The sequence below is a fragment of the Triturus cristatus genome, chromosome 1_1, assembly GCF_964204655.1.
Source record: "Triturus cristatus chromosome 1_1, aTriCri1.1, whole genome shotgun sequence".
Taxonomy (NCBI): domain Eukaryota; kingdom Metazoa; phylum Chordata; class Amphibia; order Caudata; family Salamandridae; genus Triturus; species Triturus cristatus.
Window position 1 is genome coordinate 30082323 of NC_140579.1, and position 19907 is coordinate 30102229.

The 19907-nt window shown below is 43.3% G+C and overlaps 1 protein-coding gene across 1 annotated transcript; it reads left to right on the forward strand.

Moving 5' to 3' along the window:
• Window positions 1-715: 715 nt before the first annotated feature.
• Window positions 716-6710, forward strand: LOC146869232 (olfactory receptor 6F1-like). The gene is made up of 2 exons (XM_085632667.1): window positions 716-887; window positions 5758-6710. The coding sequence occupies exons 1-2, from the start codon at window positions 716-718 to the stop codon at window positions 6708-6710; spliced, it is 1125 nt and encodes a 374-aa protein (XP_085488793.1).
• The last annotated feature ends 13197 nt before the right edge of the window (window positions 6711-19907 follow it).

Consider the following 19907-nt stretch of genomic DNA (forward strand, 5'->3'; position numbering starts at 1 on the left):
ATCTTCCCCCCTATAATACAGGAACTAGAAGAAGAAACAATTTCATTAAGTGAGGTTACCGAGGCACTCCAGGCTATGGCATAAGGTAAGGCTGCTGGCCCAGATGGGATTCCGATGGAAATATACAAAGCCTTGCAGCCGGAGCTTACACCCCTCTTGCTAGACCTGTTTTTGGCAGTACAGCATAGGGGAAGCCCGCTCCAGTCCTGGAAGGAAACCAATATAGTTATTTTTTTGAAAAAGGGAAAACCTTCTGAAGACTCCGCTTCGTACAGGCCCATTTCCCTTATAAAATGCGGACGAGAAACTTTATTCTAAAATTTTAGCGTCAAGACTAGCAAAAACAATCTCCTCCCTGGTCAGCCCGTGGCAGCATGGATTTATCCCAGGACGAGGAACGACCGATCACGTTCGACGGGTAATCTCATTATTTGATATAATGGAACAGACAGGGGATCAAATGTCTCTTATATTATTGGATGCCCAAAAAGCTTTCGACCAGGTAGAGTGGGCATATCTTTGGTATAATCTTAGAACTAATGGCTTTGGCCCCCGCATATTGACGGCTATAAGGGCAATGTATGTACAACCCCATGCAAAAATCCAACTGATGGGGATGGAGTCGGAAAGAATTAAGATCTCACGTGGCACAAGACAGGGATGCCCGTGCTCCCCAATTCTTTTTGCGCTTTATATCGATCCATTAATAGGAACAATGTTAAATGATCGTGCTATCAAACCGATAGTGGTCAGGGGATATAACACCAAAGTACTAGCTTACGCTGACGACATAGCAGTAGTAACCCCAGACCCAATGGAAGCTCTGATTCGGATTGAGGCCCTGGCATCTGAATTTGGGAGACAGTCAGGCTATCGATTAAACACAGGTAAACCAAGATTGTCTGCTCCAAAAATACTCTGTTTCAAGACCCACGGAGGATGATGGAGGCTACATACCTAGGGAGAAGTATAACTGCGGAGGTAGGGACGGTCTGGGACATTAATCTGGCACCGCTTCTTAAAAAGATAGGTAATGACTTGAAACGTTTGGATAACTTACATCTTTCCATTATAGGATGTGGGAATGTTATAAAAATGACGATGTTCCCCAAAATCTTTTACTTATTTAGATGTATACTGGTGGAACCATTAAATGGGTTCTTTCTAAAAATCGAAGGAATGTTTTCACAATTTATTTGGGAATATAAAAAGGTCAGAAGGTCATTGAAGTTGATGACTCTTCCACAGAATCGTGGGGGTTTGGCAATCCCCCACATGCTATATTATTAGTGGGCAGTAACCTTGCAGCAAATGATTGGCCTCTTTAGACCTACAAATTGGATAGAAACTACCCCGGGAGATCAAGAAAGGGAGATCCCCCCCGCAATTTACGAGCTGGTTTTGGGGGATGCAGGATCAGGAATTTTATTGAGGCAGCTGGAGGGGAGTTATTATAAGAAAACACGATTTAAAGTATTAAGAACAGCCTGGAATGTTTGGAATTAGGCAAGAAAACTTGTTAGAGTCCCAAAGGTTCAGAGATACTTATTTTTATGGCGATCGTCTTTGTTCCCCCCCTTATTCAATGATAGGCTGGGTAGAAATTGGGAGCAGACTGGAATAAACACTTTAGGAGATATGTTTTATCAAACAGAGGCAATGTCATTCAGAGAATTACAGCTACAATATGACATAGATTCCAAGTCATTTTTAAAATATTTACAAATCAGGGAGATACTGAAACCATTCATGGCTCAGCTCACCAGCCCGGCCAAAATCCCCATGTTAGATTGGTTGGTGTTCAGACAACCTCGGATTAAGGATCTGTATACAATTCTTCTGAATGCTAATCAAGATGACATAGCTAGATCAGAAAGCCTATGGGCAGTGAAGTTGGGGAATCAGAATGTCAATATGTGCAGATCTCTATATCTCTCTAAAAAAAGATTTCTGGCTGCAAATCTCAAAGCACAGCATTTTAAAACTGTGTTTAGGCTATAATATACGCCAGCGAAATTGTTTATGTGGGGGAAAAGGGAAACTAACTGCTGCCCGAGATGCGGTTCAGGCCCGGCTGATATAGTGCATATGTTTTGTGGATGTAGCAAATTGTGCGACTTGAAACAAAGAATAGAAAACTTTATGAACCAAACTATAGGACGATTAGTCCCATTAACTTCTACATTGATTATATTTGGCTTTGACGATAGTCTACAGATGGATTTGTCTCAAGTATACTTTTGTTTTATGGTAACAGCCATTTTTCGTATAATAATCGCAACTAAATGGAAAGACGTAGATCCACCGACTTTCCAGGAGTAGTATGCCAGGTTTTTTCATGTCTTTAATTTAGAGAAGGCACTGTATAAACGTAAAGGAAGGAGTGCAAAAAAAAAGAGAACGCCAAGTGTGGGGCCCGCTGTGGGAAGTAGAGGAGAATTAGGTTAATAGTTTAAAAAAGGTATTTTCTGTATCTCTCCTCCCCCCCCACTCATGACCTCACTCATTATTTTTGTTCCACCCACCCATTATGTGTAGGATATATTGGTATGCAGTAAGCTAAGCTAGGAATAATTATTCATGACTGTATGTACTGATGAAGTAACTGAGGAATCTGCTTTTGTGTCAATGCTTGATATAATTGTATTTATTGGTTTTCCCTGAATCCTAAAATAATAAAAAAAAAAATAAAAAAAAAGATATGAACTCTGGCATACAGAAATCAAGACTCAGTTTCAAGTGTGTGACCTACTCTGACTCAGTGTAGGCCGAAGGCAGTAGTCAGCAAGGGACCACAGACAGGTGTTGTTCGGATGCTTTGCACAGACTTGGTGGCAGCACAACAAAGGGAGTATAGTGACATATTATCTACCTTAAAGTGTGTACTCTGCCATTGCATAATCAAGACTCAGTTCCAAATGTGTGACCTACTTGACCATAGTGTAGGCCGGAGGCAGCCGTAGAGTATGTCAACGAGAAAGGAGTGTGTTGCGGAGGGAGTGATGGTCTGAGAAGTCTGCCAAGGTCGTGGGCCTCGGCCTTGGAACTTGCCCCGGCATGTGGTGGGCCCTCTTTGACACACGCCGGTGTCGGCAGGTGAGCAGTGAGGCCTGGCTGCGCAGGGGTGGGCAAGACGGGTTCGGGGACCAGTGGCCTGGGGTGCAGCAGGTGCACAGGGTCGCAGGCCACACCGCTCATGGCAACGGCGTCGGCCTCATGGCGGGGTGGGAGGCACCACCCTGGCAGACAGGTTGGGCATTCCGGAAGAGAACTATGCCCAGAGCTACGTGCTTTTCATTCACACCCCTACGCTGGCCTGGCGTACGTCACAAGCTACATTTCCGTGATCTTCCCCACTGGCTGGGATGACATTGTTGCGTCCACTGTTCACCACACCCCAAACACCAGCAGTGCATGTAGACATGGATATGTCTGTGGTCTGCATACTGCAGTCAGTCCAGCACATCTCCGCCACACTTGGCATTGTGTACATTCTCATTCATGGGTAACTTGCCTCCTTCGCACATGCCTGGTTCCCACCACTCCCCACATTCCGCTATTTTGTGGCTGAGGTGCCATTCTGTTGATGGCTCCTGTTCATGGCTAACCAAGGTTACCAAAGTAAGTTGCGCTGTCGTGTCTGGTGGATGGGCATGTTGTTTGGCATGTTGTATGTGATTTTGTGACATGTGCATTGCCAGAGTTGTGAGTTGCATGATTGTGGAATTGAGGTGTGTGGTGTGCTCATTTGGTACCTGCCAAAGAGCAGTGTATTCCCGTAGGAGCCATCCTGGAAGCGCTGGTTGATGTTGGACTGTCGGAAGATGAGGGAACCATGCACACTGCCTGGGCAGTTGGATGCGACATTGGTGAAGGCTCACCGGTGTTCCGATATTGCCTGCACATTGATGGAATGCATGTGCTTTCTGTTGCGGTAATAGTTTGCAGTGTCGGCAGGGGGCAGAAGTAGGACATGTGTACAATCGATTCCCCCAACACGTGCGGGAATCCAGCTATGGCGTATAGTCCTTGCTTGGTCTCCAGCTGTTCCTGCACTTTGTGCGGGACATATAGATACTGGGGTACCAAGCTAATGACGGCATCCAGGGCAGGTGTGAGGAACTTGGATGGGGCTGGTTGTGAGTCTCCTCCGACTCTGGCAGTTGTAGGTTGGGAGGTACCAAAGGCCAACAGGTGCAGCACAGCCAGTAGCTTAGTCTGAGGTGGGAAGTTGGTTGTCTGCTGTGTTGGTACCATCAGCCTGTGGGCAATGATGGTCAGGATGCAGAGAATGGTTGTCCTTTTGAGCCTGTAGAGGGCATTAACATTGTCTGCTGTTAGGTCTGTGAGGCTGGTGCGTTTCCTGAAAGTCCGCTGTCTTTGTCTACGCTGCCTCTGTGGTGGTCCGGGAGGGTGGCGGGGGGAGGGCCGGGGGGGGTGGCGGTCCTGGGAGTGGTGGCAGTGGGTGTTGTTGTCCTCTCTGGCCTCCGGTCAGTGGCTCCATGGCATCGGTTGTTCTTCATGTGTGGCTCTGGGCTGTGCTCCCTTTGATGGTGCAGCTTGTCGTCCGACTTTACACTAGGTCAGAGCAGGTGTTAATTTCCTGCTGCTAACACACCTTATCTCCTGTTTTGTGGTCTTATCGCCGATCTGGCTGGTCGTTGAGAATGTTGAGGTGTGGCATCTCATTAGCGATAGTTGCCGGGTTCATCTGTGGCGATGTTTTTTGCGGATCCTATCACAGGTAAACTGGTGGTAAGAGCTGTTAAAACCAGCTTGTGAATGTGGCGATAAATTTATTGCAACTTTGGCTGCGATAAAGTGCGGATAACTCGGCAATAGATCCTTGAGAATATGCCCCTATGTCTTTTAGAAAAGGGAAAATAATATCTCACCACACTCAGGCCATTGATTCTGTTCTGGGAGAAGTTTTCACACTTCTTTAAGAACAAGGCCAAGGACTGGCTGTGAAGCTGCTGTAGAGCTTATGAAAAGGAAAAAGGTAACTTTCTAAAAGTAAATTTTTACAAAAAAATTAACTACACCAATTGATTGCATTTTTATTAAATAAGAAAATCAATGTTTGCTTGGCTTTTGTGACTATATCCTTTTGAGAATTATAATATACATTTTATAACTTGTACTATGACATTCTCTAGGATCAAGCTACAGTTTTACTAGTAAATATCTTTTGGGGTCTAGTCACCAGAGAATCATGCCTAATTTGCTCACACATGTCTCGCTTTTAATATCAGCAACCCTACATTGTGAGCAACAAAGTGTAATAAAGCATAACCTTAAAATGTTAAAAGCAGGGATTCACATCTGTCAAATAGAGTTATTTTGATAGGTCTGTAAAGCAGGTTTCGGGCTGGAGCAGTCAGGCTACACAGGGTAGGCCTGAAGCCTTGTTTTCTCCGTCACTGCAGTGTATGGCACAGTCAATGCTGCAGTCCACAAGTGACATTTAACTTTCCATGCCATGGGTGTTTTTCTGCACCATATACTAATTATGGGCTTATAGGAAAGGACAACATGCCAGTTAGAGTTAAGCCAATTTGTATGTGTCTAAAGAAGGAGCACAGGCACATTACCAGGGATAAAGTACACAGAATTCTCTATTCAGCAAAACAGATAGAGAATAAAAGGGGTAAACCCTGCTAAATATATTAATTTCCTACAGTACTGTATTAGAAAAGCATGATTTGAACACTTTTTGCTTAACTATATTATGAGATATCTTTTATTTTTGCCTAGGTAAAGGACATATGGCACTAGCAGATTGTTCTGGAAACAAAACTGGACCAGCAGAGTTCATATTTCTGGGATTTTGGGCTCATCCTGGTCTAAAGCCAGTCTTCTTCCTGATATTCTTCAATGTTTATGTGTTAACAATAATGTGGAACTTCCTCATCATTGTGACAATAACATGTAATAACTGCCTTCACATTCCAATGTACTTCTACCTTGGCAACTTGTCGCTGTTGGAAATTCTCTACACAACAAACATTGTCCCGTTCATGCTGTGTGATCTATTGACAAAACATGCCACTGTCTCTGTCACAGATTGTCTCACACAGATGTTTATTTTTGCTTGGCTTGCTTGCACCGAGTGCTTTTTGCTAACATCAATGGCTTATGACAGATATGTTGCAATATGCTTCCCTTTACACTATACTACCCTCATGAACCAGGTCCTATGCCTTAGGTTGGCAATAGGTTCTTGGGTGCTCAGTTCTATGCCCGCATCAATCACCATGTCATTCTTGAGTCGGATACACATCTCAGGCTATAATGAGATTGACCATTTCTTCTGTGATTTTGCACCATTTTTAAAAGCTGCTTGCACAGACACAACTCTTCTAGAAATTGTCAGTTTCCTTGTGTGTTTCATCGTTACTTCCATACCATTTACATTAATCATGGTGTCTTATGCTTATATAATTGTAGCCATCCTGAGAATTCCATCTAACACAGGGAGACACAAAGTCTTCTCCACGTGCAGCTCTCACATTGCAGTGGTTGCCATGTATTTTGGCACACTGATTGCAATATATGTAGCTCCCAGAGACACGAAGTCACTGGATTTCAACAAGCTTTTGTCACTTATGTACACTGTGGTAACTCCGCTACTCAATCCTATCATATACACTTTGAGGAATACTGATATCATAGAAGCCATGAAGAAAACATTTTATAAGAAATGTTGACTGCTACATCATTGAATTTTTTGAATTATTCATTTCTCCTCTGCTAATATTATTAAATGTACATATCTGTAAATATGTTTTTTGCCTTTAAATTCTCTTGATAATGCCATGCAAAAATACTTAGCCTATTAATTATTCAGTGTGTCACCGTGGTTGTCTGAAACTGAAAAAGCAGGTAATGTCATTTCAGCTTCCAATGTAACCCTGTTTGGTTAACCATTGTTCAGAGTAGCCCGTGCTCTTTCTGAACATGCTATTACATTGTGGGTGTGACTTATTGCTGCCCAAGACCTCCAGATTTTGGGCTAGTCTGTCCACGTTCCAGACCATCCATCACTGGATTAAGCAAGTTCTGGAATACAGTTAAAGAGGATAAATGGATGACTGAATGAATGAATCAGATTTATAAAATGCAAAGGCCACCACATGGACACAATCATCTCCTCATCATCTCCTTCTCTATTGTTCTTGCAATAAACACAATGTTGATAGAACAACAGGAGGTTTCCCTTGTTGCTTATATACAACTGTTTGAATGTTATGTATACAGTGTGCATTCTCAGGCAGTAACATATCGCATATTACTTACTGAGGGGCTGTGGTGCTTTGATGGTGGCCATCTTGGGTTAGCACACACAGGACAAGTGGTCTCTTCTGAGCCAGGGAACAGCTACCACTATTGCAGCACCCTCTGTGATCATCAAAACCTTATCTAATCTCTCACAAGGAGGGGCTAGTTTTGCCGCTGGGAATTCCCACACTAAGCTGCCTCTTATATGCACTTTCGCATCAAGACTTTGAATAGACCCCTTGTCAACACCCTAAGGCAAACAGCGGAATTCCCCAGGAGCTTGTTCAAGATAATTGTGAGGGAATATTTTCCTGTTGCTGTATTTTTATACAGGATCCATTCAGCCTGCAGAATTCATACCCATACTGGAGGCTGCAATGATCTGATGGCAGCCATATTGGCTTGGGGAAATGGCCAAGTGCTTTCCTATGGGACTGGGCAGAGAAGATGCTTTTTTGATGCTCTCCATTGTCATCTGAACTTTCTTATCCCACCACAGAGTCGGCCATACATTGGGTTTTGTCTGCTGACAGTCTTGCATAATTAATCCTGTGTAAATTTTGGAAACAGTTGCACTCTTAAATGCCGAAGGGAAAAACATCTCAACAACTGACGTTCTCAGAGGTGCTAACTGGTGCAAAGGGGAAATCCACAACATAAAACATGATGGCAGATCAAGGTATCATGTTGGAGGCTCTAATGAAGGCATTTAAGGAAATCAAGAGCTCAATGCACACACTAGAGTAGTTGTCAACTGCCATCGTCAGTGAACCAGGAAACCATTCATGCCAAACTGTTCACGTCCAGGTCTAAACTTGATTCATTTCACAGCAGGGTCAATGCCTAAAAGGGCAAGGCATATAAATCTCTAGACTGGGGGCAAGCAATACGTACTCCATAGAAAGAAATCGCAGACCTGGAGGATCGCAGCAGGTGCAACAATGTTCGACTGTATGACTTGATGGAAACATAGGAGATATATAAGGCATCTGCATGACTTCCTCTCCCATCCTCTACTCACGGACATTATGACTCCCTTGAAATTTGAAAGAATCCACAGAATGAAACAACACTGCTCCGGTGTATCAAATCGCCTCAAGCCGGTATTCATGTGTCTCTTACACTATGCTCATGCTAGGCAGATCATGCGGCTACCATAACAACACAGACCCTTTGCCTATGGGGGGGGGGGGATCTCTTGCCTTCTCCGCCAACTTTTCTTATGATACCCACAAATTGGGCATAAAGTTCCTATCCCTCCGTCTTGTCCTTAAGCAAAAAGGGATCCGTTATATTTTTTTGGGGACCAGCCAAGATGATTTTTACTATTAATGGGTATACTCTGGAATTCATGGATCCTCAGATCTTGAAAGACTTTATTGACATGCTTGATCACAATCCATTGGAGATAGCACTTCCTCCAACCACAGATAAAAGGGAAGGATCATAACACACTCCAGGACGGGGTTCGTCCACACTGAGATGACACCTATCAGAAACTCAGTGGTTCTCGAAACTTACAAAGAAGCAAGCCACACCAGTCCAAAGACCAAGCAGTCAAGGAAAGGGACAAATCAAGTTTCCTGCTCAAGCCCTAGAGTCTTCCCCACTATTTAGTACACAAGCTGTTCGGTACCCCTTTACCTCCCTGTGCAACCTGCAATATCCTCAATAAACGGTCACCCAAACTCTTCATTCCCCAAAAAGTGCACTTAATTGTCTGGGTAGGTGGCTACAGCATCTGCAGGGGCTGCTCACCCTTATAAAATATTGTAAAAGTAGTGCACTCTAGTGGTTTCACACGTTTGGGCAACTTCGTCTGGCTTCCCTCCCTGCCACAAGAACTCTTCTACATAGGGCCAATGTACTACTTTGGCTATTTTTACTAGGCGCTGGCCAATTTCCATTGGTCCCTTCTTTCTACACATCTTTGGTACCCTAACGATTTTTCAACTGCAGGACAATGGAAACTCTACCAATACAGCCCCTGTCAGTTTAGTTCCTCAATGCACAGGGCACCACTGGCTACTTACATCAAAAGAAAATCCTATCATTCTTAGGTTCTAAAGTACCATACATTATGCTCACACACAAAATGTACATATAGTTAATGGAAGTGTACAGGATATAGAGAGACTGAGGGTCATATTCACAATGAAGTGACGGAGTGCGGTGTTAGCCTTCTTGGCTTAACGCCGCACTCCGCCACTTCAGAAATGCAGAGTTGCACTATATTTACAACAGTATAGTACAGCTCTGCATTTTCCCCTCTGCTGATGCTAAAGGTAGCAGCCTAGTGCCAAACGCAGGCACCTCGCAGTTGAGGGGGAGGTTGCTTATATGCAGGAAGGTCTCCCTTCCTGCACTTAAACAATCTTTAAATGATGTTTTGTAACTTGTATGTGTGCTGCTTAATGCAGCACACATACAAATTGCAAAATGTAGTTTCTTATTTTTGATTGTTTATGTGCAGGAAGGGATATTGAACAGAATTTCACAGAGATCAGAGACTGGGCACTTCCAGTGGTAGGGGATTGTAACTTTTCCCTGGATCCTATACTGGACCGATCTGGTTGACATGATCCATGCCTAGACGCCGAACGCATAATTCTGCACAACAATTTAGCGAACCACTGATTAGTAGATGCCTGGAGGCTCCTCCATCCAGTAGAAAGGGACTGCACTTTTTAATTATGCTCACACAATGTGGAATCCTTTATAGAATGCTTCTTACTAAGTTCCTTCCGGTGCCATAGGAGTACAATGTGCATTGGATCATGCGCCTGTGTTCACAGACAGACTACAAACATAGTGGGACAGTTTCTGGAGAATGCATATTCTGCAATATATTCTTTCAGAGGAGAAAACAGTCTAGTTATCTTCAAGACTAGGTGGAACTCATTGACAGCATGGCATTCCTCCCTGAACGTCTTGTGAGCTGCAGGCAAAGCTTATACGAGAGGCCTGATAATTTGAGATTGAAAGATAGCCAGAAAACGAAAAGAGCGGCGCGAGCTTTCCCTGGAAGGTGAAACGCGTGATTTGACTTGCACCTATTGGAGCAATCCATCAACAGCAAATCTACGCAACCTTTGTGGCCAAAATATGGACTCAATTAATTGCTTAGAAGTCTCTCCCCAGCCTTCAGAGCTGTTATAACGAATAAGGAGAAAAGCAGGCAGAGGATGTGCTTTTCAGCTGAGGCGAAGCGCGGTGCAGTCCACTAAACCTTTGCTGCGAACACGACAATTACCTGTTTGACATGACCAGCAGGTCCATTGCATGCGACTGCGGATGAAGTACTTGGGCACAAACCCTCCGCATGTGGTGACTGAAAATATCAAAGCTCTTATTAAACAAATGCGTAGAGACTTCGCAGTGGCAGCATGCGCACATCTCACCAGACTAACAAAATGTTAGTGGCACAACACTTTTAACATGGGAAAAGTGATGAAAAAGTGGCGCCAGGGGCTTGTAAATATGCCCCCATCTCTTTAGCATGCTGCTGATACCAGTGCTGGTGTCACAACTGCTGCCTGTTGATTCCCTGATGCAACAATGCATCTAGTAGGGGAAACCTTAAGACTCTCAGCAGCTAAGCTACATGCCGGCACCACAGCCAGATGACTGGGTCTACCTTTCCTTGAGTTGTAGCACATCGCTACCTATCTTTCCCAGTTTGCATATTACTTCCAGCCTACGGTCAAAGCACTGCACTGGCTGCTTTTGCAGAACATATATAAATGCATTGAACACTATCTTTATATTGTGCAAAGGAAAAGTAATATCTCTGCCTCAAACTAATCTTCTCCTCCAAGGGATACTGAAGGTATGGGCATCTAGCCTGAAACTCGTGAAACTGAAGGGATTCCTACACTCCTCTGTGCCCATCAGGTATGACATGGATTTCATTCAAGATGACAACCAGATTGTTTGGTGTAAGAAATTGGGTTATTAGTTGACTGGGGTATAAGCCCTGGTCAAGCACCACCACAATACTTGTCATGGTAAGGCACAAGCAAATCCCAAATTAACCTGTGCTAACCCTCTTGGTGGATTGGCATAGAGCAGCAGTCTGCCTTTACTTAAAGAAGTTCCCTTAGATTTTTAGACCTATTGTGTGTGAACAGCGGAGCATCCTGAAACAGATCTATAAAGTCTACTTCTTGTGCGATGATCTCCCAACGTTTTCTAATGATGGTTTTAATTTGTGATGATTGCATTGAATGTTTTAGCACAAGTACTTCACGTTTGCCTGAGGCTTTCTGAGACTGAAGTAGAAGGTCTTCGCGTTTTTTTTGAGCGACTGTCGTTATGGCGTGTGTCAACACCTCCTCAGGATAACCTCGTTCCTTGTATCTGTGGTTTTGTTCCTCAATAAGAGTTGTGCTCAAAAGGTGATCAGATGTGATTCGTTTAATCCTGATAAATTGAGATACTGGTAGATGCTTCTTAAGGGAATATGGGTGTGCACTGGTATAATGTAACGCATTGGTGTGCAGGCCCATCCATTTCAACATCTAGGATGGGGCTGACGGGGTGTATTGGATGGTCTGGAGTCTTTGAGTAAGCTGGTTTGGATATGCCAACATAGAGCACATTGCCATGATCAATTCAGCTTGTTATGAGTCTCAGACTCTTACCTATGTTTCCGCAGGAACGATATGAAAGACAGAAGGTCCCATCGTTCCCTGTTCACTCATCGTACCTAATAAAGTAAAAGTACCAATAGTGAACTAGTAAAGAAGGGAAAACACAAGGAGGAGAAGAAGAAAGTGTCCCACGACCAATCTGCCCTCTAATTTCTTTCCTGTGTGTGCGGCACTGTAAGGTCTCTGTGCACTGCAGCCAAGGCTATGTGTGCCAGCAACCCAACCGCCCGTGTGGGTGCAGCGACAAATATCAGTGCAGATTGTGTGAGTATTCATGGTAATCGCAGCACCAGTCATGTGCTACAATTACCATGAATACTTTCTCAGAGGCACACAATATGCCCTGCACAGGGCTGACCTTAACGCTGGTGGCGCCGTGTGTGACAATATTTGTTGGCGCCCCCCATTGACCACCCCACCAGCGATTCCCTCTCTATTACCCTTTAACAGTGCCACTCAAGGTCTCCATTACCACTCTCTCTGAGATGTATTTAATTTGTTTTATAGCGCCTCTCATACCAGTGTAGGGTGTACTTTACATTGCACACATATTAAACAGAGACAATCAATCATAGGTATGAAATCAGTGTATACGAAATCTTACATATGACAGAGGACTGCAAGGTATAGGATCGACACGCCATTCATACTGGTAGGCAGGATAGTTTAAGAGTGCTTTGTCTGGAGATGCACAAACTCGGAATTTAAAATGTAACGCCATGGTTAGGATTTCTCTTTAATAAGAATTGCTTTGTACCCAAATGGACCCTATTTGCAAAATTAGGAAAATGAATGGATGGGGAAAAAAATCATAAAGCTCTAATCTGTACCTTGCAGTATGTATGAAGTTCTTTGATGACAGTTAATAGTTTATGGTTCTATATTAGGATTTTAACTTATAAACTGCAAGTAAAAAAATGAACTCTCTGACAAAAGTAGTAACCCACTAACCAATTTTCATTCTATGCACTTTGTGATCTGCATGGTACACGTTCTTTGCAGCAGGCATATTAACCATCTGCACTACCTTAAAAATTCCACTAAAGAAAATTCCAATCTCTCTAATACAACAAGTAACATTACACCTACAACAAGTCAGGACTGTTGGCTTTGTCAATGGTTCTTATTTGGATATGATAAACAAGCACCAACAACGCCTTTGCTGTATATAACATTGCAAATACTTCAGTTCTGACATGATGACACTGAAAGAACTATAACGAGTCTCTTTGTAGTCACATAACAGGCAGCGAAGGGTGGTACTGCAGCAGAGTTAAGATTTAATTTTTTTCACCCTGAGGGGGAGGCCAAAAATGGAGAGCCCAATAGGGACCTGTTTCGGTAGGCGCACAACGCTCATAGGACTAAAGGGGCTTCACCCCCCACCCCCCCACCTGTCGTGTGTCTCAGCTCGAGCTGCTGTGTGCTCCGTTGGGCATTGTCTGGAGTCTTATCTCAGGCACGCCCATGTTTTTCACAGGTCTTTAAAGACCATTTGCCTAATTACATACCTTTGTAAACTGGTTACCAAAGCTTAGTTTGTTTTCTGATTCCAGTACTCCCTGGACCCCCACTCCACCTTTTCCTTACATTTGTATTTTATATTTATTGCCATAGTGTGATAATGCATTTCATGAAAAGGAATATAAAAAGTAGTGTTGCCAAAAGAAAAATGCCAGACGTCGTCTTGACACTAAATAGGGTTATAAATAAAAAAGTACATATTCATTTGTAATGTGACTTTTCTGTCTTTGATCCCTTTAATTATCAATCATGGATCATTCAGGCAGCCCTAGACACAATTAAAAGTGCTTAATATTTATATTTGCTGTTATAAGTATGCACAGATAAGTGCTGAAAATACAGCTTTAGGTGGCTGTTTATTTTTGTACCGTCTGGGACATCAAAATAATGAGCTGGCCACCCTCATCATAAGAGTGAAAGTTTGTAGCAGGATCAGCATATTATTTATTTCCTCCACCCTCGATCCCTGATTAATGCCATAATAGCAATAGTTTAACTTTTATCTGAAACACTACTTCGTCATCAATAACATGCTGAGTTACTTCAAGTGTCTGGGAATGCACCCTGCATTCAGACAACTCACTCATCATTCTCGCCCTTCACTTTCACGCTCACCCTGTGCTCACAGCGATCACAATGCACTCAGACCATTCACCCCCTCACTCTGCACTCACAGTGATCACTCTGCACTCACAATGACCTTGTGCTGTTCACCCTGTACCTCACCCTTTAGTCACAGAGCACACTACTCACCCTGCACTCATGTGACACTTCACTCATCTGTCCCTCTCACTGATCAGTCTGCAATCTCACTCAAACAAGCCCATCACTTACCATGCATTCACTAGTCCCACTCTGCACTTACAGCCGCACCCAAATTCATATGGTCCTCACTCACCCTGCGGTCACTCCTCTTTCCCTACTCTCACACTGCCGCATTACTCACTGTGCATTCACATGGGCACTCCTGCCACCCACACAGCACATAGGGTTAATGTGCCTTCTACAAAGAAAGTGTACCATGCAGATAACAGAACTAAGTGTGAGTAAACTATGAGTAGCGCAGTATGTTTCTCAGAAAGGTGCTATAGAGAGATGAGGTGCATTGTTTGTGAGTGGTAGTGAGGGAATTCATTGAGAAGGAGGAAATGGGGGAGGAGGTGCCAAAAAAAGACTGATGCACCGTGTGCGACCAGTGCTAGGGCCAGCCATGGCTGGGAGTGTTAGCTCTCCCCGAAGTTCAGGTCTCGTTGCGCCCCTGCATCTCGGCCCCTGCTGAGCACCGCCGGCAGGACCTGGCCCACTTAAAGCTTTGAATTTGTGGTTACTTTCTGTGTCTGACCCACCCCACATAAAGCCTAGGGTTTGGGGTTAATTTCTGTGTCTGTACGCTCTCTGGCGCAGCTAGTCACAGGCATGAAGTAAGTCTTTTGATGCCATGGGATGGCAGATCAAAGCACTTCATGCTTGTAATCAGGACTTTAAGTGGGATGAAAAAACTGGTGGGTCTCTTATAGGGGCAGGGCTAATGTAATTAAGGGAGTGGGTCTAAACACTATGCTGTTCTTAGCATAGTGTGCTGTCTCACTGATATTTTGCTGCATCTGTCCATTCATCCAGCTATTTAAATATATAATACAACAACTAACAGTACACCTACAACAAGACAGGGCTATTGGCTTTGTCAGTGGTTGCAAATTGCATAAGATAAATAAGCAATAGCTATGACTTAGTTGTATATAATATTCAAAATGCTTCTGTACTTGTGGGCGAGGTTATGTCTAAGGCTAGAGCTGCCGTCTTTCAAGCTGAGAAAGCAGCTTCTAGCCTCTCAACATCCTATGATTCAAAGCTTGCAGTCTGCTCATTTCATTAGTTAATACAGCTCAGCACACAATCTGTCCAGCTATATTAGCAAAATAAATGCAGCAAGTCTACAAGCACGGTGTGTGCTTTCAGGTGATTCTGAAAGCACACGTCGTGATTGTAGACTTCTTTGCATTTCTTTTGTTGAAAGGGCGCGGCTGCGGGGCAGATTGTGTGCCTTTGTAAAACTAATCATGTTAATTGCAGCGCATGATAGGGGCAGCAATTAACGTGAATACTTTCACAAAGGATTACAATCTGCCCTGCAGCCGCTCCCTTATAACAAAAAAAATGCAGCAAGTGCAGGAGGCACCTGCTGCTGAACTAACCTGCTGCTGTGCGAGCTTCAAACGCCACACTGCGCGCTTGAGGAGAGACAGGTGCGCGCGAACCTGTGCCGCACCTTACAGGGAACAATGCTCAGGACGCTTTCCACTCTAAGACAGGGCCAAACAGCCAGGAAATTTCCTAATAGAGGAGACAGAATATATTAGTATATAGAAAGGTGCTGTATGGATTTGATAGTATAGAAGTAACTTTGTCCCTCTAATCTACCTTAATAATTCCCTTCTTCCTCTAAGTATCAGAATACTGTCTGGGAGACAATTTGGGGCTTCTATCTATAAGGGGTAAAAGAAGGGTAAATACCTCAATATAGCAAAGAGAATAAAAATAGAGAACAATAAAGCTCAGTAACACCCACCTAAGTAGAACTGGATATGGCCCATTGACAGGAAACTTCAAACAAAAACTAATCTCTTAGCAACTTGCTAGATGCATCAAATAACTTACATGGATTTATAACTGTATATAATTCCCCCTAAACTTCAGGGAGAAGTAATTTGGTATCTCTTATTTTGCAGGCACAACTATGCCATAAAGAGAAAAAAAGATCTCCACAGACGTTGGTCCCATTTTCAGATAAATATAAACTATATGATAGTAAAAGAGTTTATAGCAGCACATACCAAACTGTTACCGTGAGTGCCTGATGCTTGTTCTTTGTTTCTTTTTTTATTTATCTGCAGGAATCCAGGAGTTTGTGTGCATGATGCCGCATTCAGAGGAGTGCCGGCAGGAGACAATGCCATGGAGCCCACCGATGAACCAAGATCAGGATGCAAGCAGTAGAAGGCCGGAGATGTGAGAATGTATGCAGAAGTGGGCCAGAGACGCAAGAATCCCTGAGGGATGCCAGGAACCCACCGAGAACCTGGAAGGACTGGAAGTAAGTAGACCGGAAGGGGCTGGAAGGAGTCCCGAGACACTAGAATGCAAAGCATTCCAGTGCAGTGTTGGAGGAGTTTTATACTCCTCTGCCACTGCCCGAGTATTCAGCGTAGCGGGCCCTGTAAATGTGACAATGAGCGCTTGAGTGACAGTACATCTCATGTGAGTGGGGAACCATTTGAAAATTTTGTGTAGCATTCTGAGAATGAAGAGGCAGGATGAGGTCAATACAGTCACATGTTTATTTATTGGGAGTTTGTTGCCTAGGATGATACCTAGATTTTTGGTGCGGTCTGTGGGGGAGGACAGGGGTCTCAGCTTGGCTGCCCAACGGGAGGAGTCCCATGGAGATCCTTCACATCAGGATCTCCATTGTCCTTGTTCAGTTGTAGGCACCTTCCCTCACACTGTTGGTCATGCAGAAGGTGAAGTTGGTCCTGGTGGTGTTGTTTTTGTTTAGGGAGAGGATGAGCTGTGTGTTGTTGGTGTAGGAGACAATGCTGCTATCGTGGATTCTCATGAAGTGGACGTGGGCTGCCATGTAAATGTAAAAAAGTGAAGGAGGCAATACATCTCCGTGCAGGTCTTTCAATTCCTGAGTCATGAAGTCTAGAGATGAGGGTGCTGTGGGATATGGTGTTGAAAGCTGCTGAGTGGTCAGGGAGGAGGAGGGTGGCAGTTTCCCCTCCATTCATGATGGTCCCCATGACGCCTATTGCCGCCAAGAGGATGATTTCTGTTCTGTGGTTCCTGTGGAATCCTGACTAAGTGATGTCCAGGAGGTGGTGTTCTAGGTGGGAAGAGAGTTGCCTGTGATATCTTTCTCCATGACTTTGGATGGGAATAGTAGGAGCAAGTCAGGTCTGTAGTTGCTGAGTTTTTCTGGATCTGCTGAGGATTTTATGTGGGAGAGTTGTGACCTCTGCGTGTTTCCAGTTATTTGGGAGGGTTCCGCTAAGGATGGAGGTGGTGATGATGGTGATGAGGTTGGCACTGATCAGTGTTCTTCCCAAGTCGAAAATCTGGTGATGTCAAGGGTCAGTGAAAGGATGGTCTTCATAATTCCAGCATCATCACCTGTGGTGAGGGGCTCCTGTTCGTTAGTTGATAGGCGTTCTTGGTTAATTGAATTGGGAAAAAATATGAGATCAAACTTTATAAGACGGTTCCCTTACAGAAAAGCTTCAGGGCACAACTAGATGAGGAAGCTTTTGTGACAATGAGCTCTTCAGGGTTGAGATTACACATTGCAAAATTAGTACAGCGCATCCATAAATGGAGTGATTTTGAGGTTAGAGAGTAAGTGGGCAAAGAAACAGGGAAGAAAATGAATTGAACAGATACTACTGAATAAATGGCAATCCACTACGAACACTACCAGATGACTGTGAGGCTTTAACTTTCCCTATGAGGGAAATACCAAGTGGAGGGTATGTTCATGTATCACAGAGTACAGGTGGTCTCACAACATTTACAAACAATTTTCCAAAGTGGAGTAAGCAACCTGCACAGTGGTATACACAAGTTGAAAGATTTGTGAAACTTACTAAGGTTTAAAAGACACATTTGAACACTATCTTGAATTTTGTGGTACCAAGTGATCTGTGTGCCGAATGTTAGATAGCTGTGCAATGACCACATTCTAAACCTCCAAGGGATGTTCCTACTTGTATACCTCACCAGTGGTAATGACTACATATGATGAGACAATCACCTTTTTTGAAAGAAAAGTTGCCAGTGAGAGACATTGATTGGTTAAATGTCAATTGAACTACCCAGAAAGCTAAAGAATCAGTGCATGCTTACTGTGAACAATTGTTGCAGGTGTTTAAGCGGCATCATGGACAAGAAAACCTCAAAAAGGGGGATATGGGGAGTTTTGTGTCACAACTTATTCAATTCAATTATCTTTATTCAGAAACAAGTATCCATAAAAGCACAGTTCAGATACGCCAGCAACAGTACAATTTCTTGTTAAAAGCACTATATGAAAAGCAATAGTTAAAAAGGACTTTCAAATTAAAAAGACTTCAATTGTGTGCAAATGTTAAAAAGACATGGTATACAAAACAACAATATCATAATTAAAATTTACAAACGAATGGGTGGGTGGCAGAATTGTGGAATTAAACACATTCAGGGGTTGGACAAATAGATAGCAGCATATTATAGTAAAGTGCAGCAGCTGTAAACAATTTTAGCAGCATAATATAAGTGCAATTACATTTTGATCTCTTAAAGTATTCCAGACCACAGATAGCACTTTAGTTAGTATTCCAACTATAAGGTATAGGTTGGTACGTACGATGAAGCAGTATTATATATTCAGGTACATTTAATGCATTAGAAGTTGCTCTTGGAAACGCGTGAGCGGACTGCCAGTCTCAGGAAAGAGCTGACACGAAAAATTAGATTGTCACTCTCAAGTCTAACAATCTCCAGGTAGGCTGTTCTATAATGATGTTGGCAATTGCCTTAAAATACGGAATCAGATGTTGTTTTCTATATTTTTGGTAGAAATTGCAAAAAAATGAACAATGTAACATCGTTTGATTATTACCGGGGCCACAAGGGCAGGGCATTTGCTCAAGATTAATATTAAATCCCAGAGGGAAGCAAAGTGAATATTTTAAAGTGCCATCCCTGAGGCGAAAGAGCAAACTTCTCCCCCAACGACCAGTATTCTTCAGGATATATTTAGATGGCATATGGGTTTGAAGGCTGTTTGCCTCCATTAGTGACATGTACCTGACGACTGATGGTTTTGAGCGCTCTGTGACGTGTCTTGCGTTATTATAAGATTCATATAATGCATCCATGAGAACTCTTTTATTCATACCCTCCAGGTCCGATGGGTTTAAAAAGATATGCTTTAAGTTCACGCTGATTAAGCTTTTTTTAACAGCGGAAAACCAGGGTATGCACCCTCCCTTGTCGCAGTTGAGGCAGTCTACAATAATCTCTCTTCTGGCAATATCGCTGCCGGATTTTGCCAGAATTTTAGCCAAAATATAGCTGGACGCAACCTGATAAAATCTTCTATATAGTACAAATGTAGTTCCTTATGACACACAAGGTTTGGGGAAGAGATTTGAGCCCCCAAAAAGTTTCCGGCAAAATCTATTTTCCTCTCTTTGAATCCCAGTACAATTTATAAAACCCCAGACTTCAGCGCCATATGTGGCAGTGGGAGTGCACTGCGATTTATAAATCTTGATTATGGGCAAAACTACCTCTGCTTGTTTTGGTTGGGGAAGACTCAAGATCGAATTAGTTGCTTTAAAAAATGCACTTCTACTATGGGCAGCATGAGCTGCCCAAGATCCAGTATCAGAGAATACTAAACCCAGATAT